General features: G+C 40.6%; 1 protein-coding gene across 2 annotated transcripts; it reads left to right on the top strand.

Annotated features, from left to right (window-relative positions):
- The first annotated feature begins 2,753 nt into the window (after nt 1-2,753).
- Nucleotides 2,754-9,209, top strand: LOC100573291. Of its 2 annotated transcripts, none has more exons than XM_008180797.2 (2): nt 2,754-8,485; nt 8,545-9,209. In XM_008180797.2, exon 1 carries the CDS (start codon nt 2,897-2,899, stop codon nt 8,078-8,080), a length of 5,184 nt encoding a protein of 1,727 aa, XP_008179019.1. In that variant the 5' UTR covers nt 2,754-2,896; the 3' UTR covers nt 8,081-8,485; nt 8,545-9,209. The 2 variants fall into 2 exon arrangements, with proteins under 2 accessions (XP_008179019.1, XP_029345522.1); XM_029489662.1 differs by having other exon boundaries at nt 8,540-9,209.
- Nucleotides 9,210-9,697: the final 488 nt, after the last annotated feature.

The raw sequence follows: 9,697 nt of genomic DNA, 5'->3' as shown, positions 1-9,697 counted from the left end.
CATTACAGCATATTGAAAAGATTTATACACAATACCCACCATAAATGTCGAGACAGTCTCATTGGTCCACTGTCAGTTACAGAATTAAAAACTGCCAGAGACGTATGGATACGGATTGCTCAAACAGAGGCTTTCTACGATGAAGTCAAGTCGCTTAAACAAGGCAAGTCATTATCATCACATAGTAAACTTATCACATTAAGTCCATTTCTGGAAGAAGGCATCATCAGAGTGGGTGGACGGTTGCAACGATCACACCTACCCATCAACCAACGTCATCCAGCAATTCTACCAAAGAAACACACCGTTACAGAACTAATTTTCACAGAATATCATATAAAGTATCTGCACGCCGGTCCCCAAAACCTCTTGACAAGGGTACGTCAAGAATATTGGCCACTTGATGCAATGAAAACTGCTAGACGAATTGTGCATTGTTGTCAAATCTGCTATCGTGCAAGACCCCAGTCATTTCAGCCCAGCATGGGAGAACTACCTCGGCTCAGGGTAACGCCCAGCAGACCTTTCACAGCAACGGGTGTAGATTTCGCTGGCCCAATACAAATATATTCTGGTCCAAGAAATCGAACCGTAACCAAGGCTTACATTGCAGTATTTGTGTGCTTCAGCACGCGTGCGATTCACCTCGAAGCAGTGAGTAATCTCTCAGCACAAGCCTTTTTGGCTGCATTACGTAGATTCTTCGCACGAAGAGGTCAAAGTGCTCATATTCACTCTGACAACGGAACCAATTTCCACGGCGCCAGGGCAGAGTTGAGGCGTTATTACACAGAGCACTGTCAGAACAACAAAACCATAATTGAGTCCCTAGCAACAGATGGTACTGAGTGGCATTTTAATCCACCCAGTGCACCACATATGGGCGGACTATGGGAGGCGGCAGTAAAGTCTACCAAACACCATCTTCTACGCATCACAGGGTCAGCCAAACTAAACTTTGAAGAACTAACCACCATGCTCTGTCAAATTGAAGCATGCCTAAACAGTAGACCACTGACAGCACAGTCTAGTGACCCAGAAAGTTTTACTGTGCTAACACCTGCTCACTTTTTAGTAGGTGGTTGTCTGACTCTACCTCCTGAACCTCAGCATCCAGAACAACCTGTCAATTACTTGAAACGATGGCAACTAGTCCAAGGCATGACTCAAGGATTTTGGCGACGGTGGTCGTCCGAATATCTTAGATCTCTCCAACCACGGACACGTTGGACCACGGCTGACAAACTCTCAATAAAGATTGGCGATCTGGTGCTAGTCATTGAAGATAATCAACCACCTCTCAAATGGCATCTTGGTCGAGTAATGAAGCTGCACCCTGGTTTAGATAGCATTGTAAGAGTTGTGACCATTCAGATGTCGGGCGGCAGAATGTTCCAGAGACCCATCGTCAAATTGTGTCCACTGCCATATGCTGCCAACGATGAAGTTCCTCCATCCCTTCAGGAGGGGGAGAATGTTATGGCTTAATCAAATTTATATTTGATTCCCCAGCCAGCAATAAATTTGTAAAATAATTGTATATAGGTCTGTTTGCGACCCAAGGTCGCGGGGAAGATGAGATAGCAGCTTATCAGTAGGTTTCTATATCACAATGTTTGTAGTAATTAACTTATCAAAAAAGTAGTCGTATCTAGTCATCATCGTTTCACTTTTCGTTCCTAACTTTGTAAATTTTAAAATCAACGGACATGAGGCAGCAGTTTTACGTAGCATCGTTCTCTTTTTCTTTTGGTGCTCGAGCAATGCGGTCATGTGTACACATACAATTTCCAGCATCAGTCATTGTCATTTTGGTTTCTTTCTTTGTAATTCGTCTTCAAAGGGAACAATTTCCTCAAGTTCTGTGGTTAGCACCGCATGCAGTCTTCGGCGGTAAATATCGTTCCGTAGTATTGTCAATGTCACATTATCATTATTCTTTCCTAGTCTAGGATGACACGAGGTATACTTTGACTGTTCGTCTGTTTACCTGCCCTGCTGCACGGTCATGGTTGGCTCAACGCTCAGCGTTCCCGGTAGTCGGTACTGGTAGCAGACTCAGTGTTGTCTATGGTGAGAGGTGACTTCTGTGAGTAGGTTAGCGGTGGTACTGTGTGTGTGCGGGATCACACCTGTTATTTTTATTGTATTTAAATAGTTACCTACAGATCCCGGCACCACGCACCCCATAACCTCACAATAGGTAGGTGGTGCACCACAACATTTTTTATATTGTTAATTTATTATCTGTGCCATCAGGCCAGAATCACTCATTGTAAATTATCATCTGTGCCGCCAGGCCAGACATAATATTCACATTTTTATATTGTTAAATTATTATCTGAGCTATCAAGCCAGAGTTTTAGCTTCACTGTTATATTGTTAATTATTCTCTGTGCCCTCAGGCCAGAATCACTCGTTGTTAATTTATCATCTGTGCCACCAGGCCAGACACATAATATTTTAAAATCATTATATTGTTAAATGTTATCTGTGCTTGTCAGGCCAGAAACATCATTTATTTAAACTGTTTATATTTGTGCCATCAGGAAAAACTTGTATTATGTATTTAAATAATGTAAAGCGAATTAAATGCTATCTAGTTTATATAACAACACCACCAGCGTAAAATTAATTTTAACAAATACAGTCCACTAAACCGCTTACCAAAGTCAGCCTAAAAAGCCCTTTGGCCCTTAACATTTTGGTCATCTTCGTACCGGATTGTTGTTGTTTAATAAAATAGGTAGCATTAATTTAAAATTACTTTTAAACTGTAAAATAAGCACATGGTGCAATTCATATTAATGTAAAGCACATTTGTTCACTTTTTATTGTATTCTTAAAGTCAAAGTTTATCTTCAAGTGTGCTTAGGATTAAGTAGGACTCATCACCATGGATGAAGAACAAATCAAGATTGCCAATCAATTGGCAAGGAAAATTACATTTATGGTCACTTCTCTTAAGGCTATGAAATCATTTGCAGCTGAAAGTCCAGATGTCATCAACAGGAATCAAGTTCACAGTCGAATAGATGAACTGAATGCCATGAGTCAGTCATTTGAGGAATTGCAAGACAAGTTGGAATTGTTGGAGAATAAACCTGACGAGGAAAGAATTGAAGAACGACTCAACTTCCAATCATTAATGATGGATGTCAAGGCATGCTTGAAAGGAATGTTGGACAACAATTCAATTGACTCAATCTCAGAAACAACGTCGGCAGGTAGGGAAGGGAGAAACAGAACACTTCGGCTACCAGCTATTGAAATACCAATCTTTGATGGAAACTTACAGAACTGGACCTCGTTCATAGACAGTTTCAATGCTGTGTTCCACGATCACCCGGACTTGGAACCAGTACAGAAATTTCAATTTCTAAAATCACACCTAACTGGGACTGCAAGTGACGTTGTAAAAACCATTCCTCTCACGAATGACAATTACAGACAAGCATATGCTAAGCTAGCTGAGCGATATGAAAATCCAGGACTCATCATTCAGTCCCATATCCGAGCTCTGTTCGACACACCTAAGGTACAGTTTGCGTCGGCAAGTCAACTACATCAATTACACCACCACGTCGTCACTAACGTACGTGCCTTGGAGTCACTGAGACAACCAGTAAAGGAATGGGATGCATGGTTAGTAACATTGTTATGCTGTCGTCTTGACAACATCACGGTGTCTGAATGGCAATTAAGACAAACGTCAAAACAATTACCTACATTCACTGAATTAGAGCAATTTCTATCAAACAGAGTAAATGCCTATGAGGCAGGTGAGATAGCAATTGGGTCAATAGTTAATGACAAGCACTCAAAGATTAAGGCAACAAAAAACCAAGGGACCAAAGCATGTTTCGTTGCTCAAGAAGTAAAGAACAGCCAGTGTCCAATCTGTAGCCACAAACATGAAATCTATAGATGCTTCAAGTTCAAGAACATGACTGTCTTAGAGCGTCAGGAAGCTGTTCGCAAGCAAAATCTATGTTTTAACTGCTTATCAACTGGACACTCTTATTCAAGTTGTACAGCTGGCAAATGTAGAAATTGTAGCAAGAAGCACAATACTCTGCTACACAGTGACACAATTTCAAGCACTGAACCAGATCAACAATCACCGGCTCAGTCAAGTCCAGAGACACCTACTCCTCCTGTTGAGCCTCAAGGAGCCCCCCGAGTACTTTGTGCACATAGTCAAAATAACAGTCATGTACTACTTGGAACAGCAATAGTGAATATTGAAAATAGTACAGGCAGGTTAATAAAGGCACGAGCGGTACTCGACAGTGGTTCACAAATCAATTTAATTTCAACCAAATTAGCAAATAAATTGAATGTTCAAAAACATAAAGGCACAATGCCTATCTGTGGAGTTGGATCTTCTGTGATGAACACATCAAGCTGGATACATGGACAATTGCATTCATTGCATTCCAAATACTCAAAAAAGGTAGAAATGTCCATCATCAGTGCCATTACGCATCAACTTCCTGCAGTATATATCAATGTCATCCAATGGCAATTACCAGAGCATGTTCAAAACAACCTAGCCGATCCAGAGTTTTATAAACCAGGTAATATTGATCTGTTGCTGGGAGCAGAACTGTTTTTTGACCTGCTCGGAAATGAACAAGTAAAGGTAAACAATCAATTAGTTACTATTCGCAACACCAAGCTGGGGTGGATAGTATCTGGAAAGGTAAATCAAGCTCAACGCCCGGTACCATCAATGTGTTTACTGTCATCAATCTATAGCAATGACGACAAACCTTCTACCCTGTGCAACGAAGCAGTGGAATGCGAAGAGCACTTCAGGTCCACATACACTAGAAACAAAGAAGGACGTTTCAGTCTCAAGCTTCCTATCAAGGACAAATCAATTCTAGGATCTTCATACGACATGGCTCGTCGACGATTCTTTAGTTTGGAAAAACGATTGTCACAAGACAATGAGTTACGTTCAAGATACATCATATTTTTACAGGAATATGAAGCGTTAGGGCACATGTCACAAATTAAAAATGTTGATGCAGTACATACCAACTGTTATTATCTACCACATCATGCAGTGTTGCGAGCAGAGAGCCTCACAACCAAAACAAGAGTTGTCTTTGATGCATCTGCCAAGACCACCAGTGGTAAATCTCTAAATGATATGCTGATGAATGGTGGAGTTGTCCAAGATGATTTGGTATCAATATTATTACGGTTTAGAATGCACAGATTTGTCATGACTGCAGACATTGAGAAAATGTACAGACAGATATTAATTGATCAAGAACATAGGAACTACCAAAGAATACTATGGAGAGATTCGCCGGAAAAGGAATTGCTACATTTTCAACTCAACACAGTAACTTATGGAACGACATCAGCTCCTTTCCAAGCTACACGGTGTTTACAAGAACTTGCAAACATAAACAAAGCAAAACATCCACAGGCAGCTCAAGTCATCAGACAAGATTTCTATGTCGACGACCTAATAACAGGTTCTCATTCAATCAGCAGATGTCAAGAAATCCAAAGAGAAGTCACTATGATACTCCAGTCAGCAGGAATGACTCTTCGTAAGTGGTGTGCTAATAGTCCGCAACTAATCGTTAACATAGCAAACACAAACGATGATCCTCATGTCATGCTTGAATTAAATGACAATGATACAACTAAAACACTTGGTTTAGTATGGAACCCAAGGGATGATCAACTTCTGTTTAAGGTGTCGCCTCATGCAAAGGGACATTTATTCACCAAACGCACATTACTGGCAGACTTAAATCGTGTTTTTGATCCATTGGGATTTCTGGCACCAGTTTTGATTAGTGGAAAAATATTTATTCAGCAATTATGGCAACTGCAGCTTGATTGGGACACTGTTCTTCCAGCTGACATGTCTCAACGCTGGCAAAATTACACTAATGAACTTTGTCAGATTGATCAGCTCAAGGTAGTGCGCAAGGTGAAAGATCATCCGTGCAACAGTTTCGAATTACATGGGTTTTGTGACGCCTCCATGAACGCATATGGAGCTTGCATTTATGTAAGACAATTACAACCGGACAACACCTTCACATGTCATCTTCTGATCGCGAAGGCTCGAGTAGCACCTCTAAAGGCATTGTCAATTCCAAGGTTGGAATTGTGTAGTGCTCATGTGTTGGCAACGTTGATGGCTAAAGTGAGAAGGACATTAGATGTAAGCTCAAATTGTTGTACATGTTGGACAGATTCATCAGTTGCATTAACATGGATCCGAGGAATCTCAAGTCAATGGAGCACCTTTGTTGCAAATCGTGTATCTGAAATTCAGACATTAACAGAAGAAATGACTTGGCAACATGTAAGGACGAAGTTCAATCCTGCAGATCTAACGTCCCGAGGTGTAAAGGTACAAGACCTATTACACTCAAATCTCTGGTGGTACGGTCCAACCTTTCTCCAGCAGCCGAAAACAGAGTGGCCGGCAGAATGTTCATCCGCACCATCAAGTGAACTCCTTGAAAAACGTCCAGTTCAGTTTGCGCTCTTGGTTCAAACGCAAGAAAACAGTATTCTAGCTAAATACTCAAGTTGGACAAAATTAATTCGCATTACAGCATATTTGAAAAGATTTATACACAATACCCACCATAAATGTCGAGACAGTCTCATTGGTCCACTGTCAGTTACAGAATTAAAAACTGCCAGAGACGTATGGATACGGATTGCTCAAACAGAGGCTTTCTACGATGAAGTCAAGTCGCTTAAACAAGGCAAGTCATTATCATCACATAGTAAACTTATCACATTAAGTCCATTTCTGGAAGAAGGCATCATCAGAGTGGGTGGACGGTTGCAACGATCACACCTACCCATCAACCAACGTCATCCAGCAATTCTACCAAAGAAGCACACCGTTACAGAACTAATTTTCACAGAATATCATATAAAGTATCTGCACGCCGGTCCCCAAAACCTCTTGACAAGGGTACGTCAAGAATATTGGCCACTTGATGCAATGAAAACTGCTAGACGAATTGTGCATTGTTGTCAAATCTGCTATCGTGCAAGACCCCAGTCATTTCAGCCCAGCATGGGAGAACTACCTCGGCTCAGGGTAACGCCCAGCAGACCTTTCACAGCAACGGGTGTAGATTTCGCTGGCCCAATACAAATATATTCTGGTCCAAGAAATCGAACCGTAACCAAGGCTTACATTGCAGTATTTGTGTGCTTCAGCACGCGTGCGATTCACCTCGAAGCAGTGAGTAATCTCTCAGCACAAGCCTTTTTGGCTGCATTACGTAGATTCTTCGCACGAAGAGGTCAAAGTGCTCATATTCACTCTGACAACGGAACCAATTTCCACGGCGCCAGGGCAGAGTTGAGGCGTTATTACACAGAGCACTGTCAGAACAACAAAACCATAATTGAGTCCCTAGCAACAGATGGTACTGAGTGGCATTTTAATCCACCCAGTGCACCACATATGGGCGGACTATGGGAGGCGGCAGTAAAGTCTACCAAACACCATCTTCTACGCATCACAGGGTCAGCCAAACTAAACTTTGAAGAACTAACCACCATGCTCTGTCAAATTGAAGCATGCCTAAACAGTAGACCACTGACAGCACAGTCTAGTGACCCAGAAAGTTTTACTGTGCTGACACCTGCTCACTTTTTAGTAGGTGGTTGTCTGACTCTACCTCCTGAACCTCAGCATCCAGAACAACCTGTCAATTACTTGAAACGATGGCAACTAGTCCAAGGCATGACTCAAGGATTTTGGCGACGGTGGTCGTCCGAATATCTTAGATCTCTCCAACCACGGACACGTTGGACCACGGCTGACAAACTCTCAATAAAGATTGGCGATCTGGTGCTAGTCATTGAAGATAATCAACCACCTCTCAAATGGCATCTTGGTCGAGTAATGAAGCTGCACCCTGGTTTAGATAGCATTGTAAGAGTTGTGACCATTCAGATGTCGGGCGGCAGAATGTTCCAGAGACCCATCGTCAAATTGTGTCCACTGCCATATGCTGCCAACGATGAAGTTCCTCCATCCCTTCAGGAGGGGGAGAATGTTATGGCTTAATCAAATTTATATTTGATTCCCCAGCCAGCAATAAATTTGTAAAATAATTGTATATAAGTCTGTTTGCGACCCAAGGTCGCGGGGAAGATGAGATAGCAGCTTATCAGTAGGTTTCTATATCACAATGTTTGTAGTAATTAACTTATCAAAAAAGTAGTCGTATCTAGTCATCATCGTTTCACTTTTCGTTCCTAACTTTGTAAATTTTAAAATCAACGGACATGAGGCAGCAGTTTTACGTAGCATCGTTCTCTTTTTCTTTTGGTGCTCGAGCAATGCGGTCATGTGTACACATACAATTTCCAGCATCAGTCATTGTCATTTTGGTTTCTTTCTTTGTAATTCGTCTTCAAAGGGAACAATTTCCTCAAGTTCTGTGGTTAGCACCGCATGCAGTCTTCGGCGGTAAATATCGTTCCGTAGTATTGTCAATGTCACATTATCATTATTCTTTCCTAGTCTAGGATGACACGAGGTATACTTTGACTGTTCGTCTGTTTACCTGCCCTGCTGCACGGTCATGGTTGGCTCAACGCTCAGCGTTCCCGGTAGTCGGTACTGGTAGCAGATTCAGTGTTGTCTATGGTGAGAGGTGACTTCTGTGAGTAGGTTAGCGGTGGTACTGTGTGTGTGCGGGATCACACCTGTTATTTTTATTGTATTTAAATAGTTACCTACAGATCCCGGCACCACGCACCCCATAACCTCACAATAGGTAGGTGGTGCACCACAACATTTTTTATATTGTTAATTTATTATCTGTGCCATCAGGCCAGAATCACTCATTGTAAATTATCATCTGTGCCGCCAGGCCAGACATAATATTCACATTTTTATATTGTTAAATTATTATCTGAGCTATCAAGCCAGAGTTTTAGCTTCACTGTTATATTGTTAATTATTCTCTGTGCCCTCAGGCCAGAATCACTCGTTGTTAATTTATCATCTGTGCCACCAGGCCAGACACATAATATTTTAAAATCATTATATTGTTAAATGTTATCTGTGCTTGTCAGGCCAGAAACATCATTTATTTAAACTGTTTATATTTGTGCCATCAGGAAAAACTTGTATTATGTATTTAAATAATGTAAAGCGAATTAAATGCTATCTAGTTTATATAACAACACCACCAGCGTAAAATTAATCATAACAAATACAGTCCACTAAACCGCTTACCAAAGTCAGCCTAAAAAGCCCTTTGGCCCTTAACAAGGTATCTGAAAAAAAATTAACACTACACTTATGTATTACATTACCTACGATTATACAATTTATTTATATCATGGTACAAAATATTAATCCAGTGGTAAATTTGAAGAAAAATAAATACCAACCGGTCAGCGGTCACTATTACAAGTTCTCAGAATTATAGAGATTATAATATTATTTTTGGGAGCAATAGTAATAGCTGTTGATGAATTCAATTATTTTGTCAAACTATATAAAAGAATAAATTTCTAAAAAAAAAATTGTTTACGTTAAATCTAAGATATTATATGCATATAATTAATGTTCTCAAACCTAAAATATGCGAATTTGTACAAAAATCACCAAATATTCAAATTTATGCAATAAACAATTTTGTATTTGTATTATACATACTATGAATCAAAT

This window comes from Acyrthosiphon pisum, chromosome A2, assembly GCF_005508785.2.
Source record: "Acyrthosiphon pisum isolate AL4f chromosome A2, pea_aphid_22Mar2018_4r6ur, whole genome shotgun sequence".
Taxonomy (NCBI): domain Eukaryota; kingdom Metazoa; phylum Arthropoda; class Insecta; order Hemiptera; family Aphididae; genus Acyrthosiphon; species Acyrthosiphon pisum.
This window is presented reverse-complemented; position numbering and strand designations above follow the sequence as displayed.

Coding starts and splice junctions, on each gene's coding strand:
- LOC100573291 (XM_008180797.2), top strand. CDS start 2,897: ATGGATGAAGAACAAATCAAGATTGCCAATCAATTGGCAAGGAAAATT.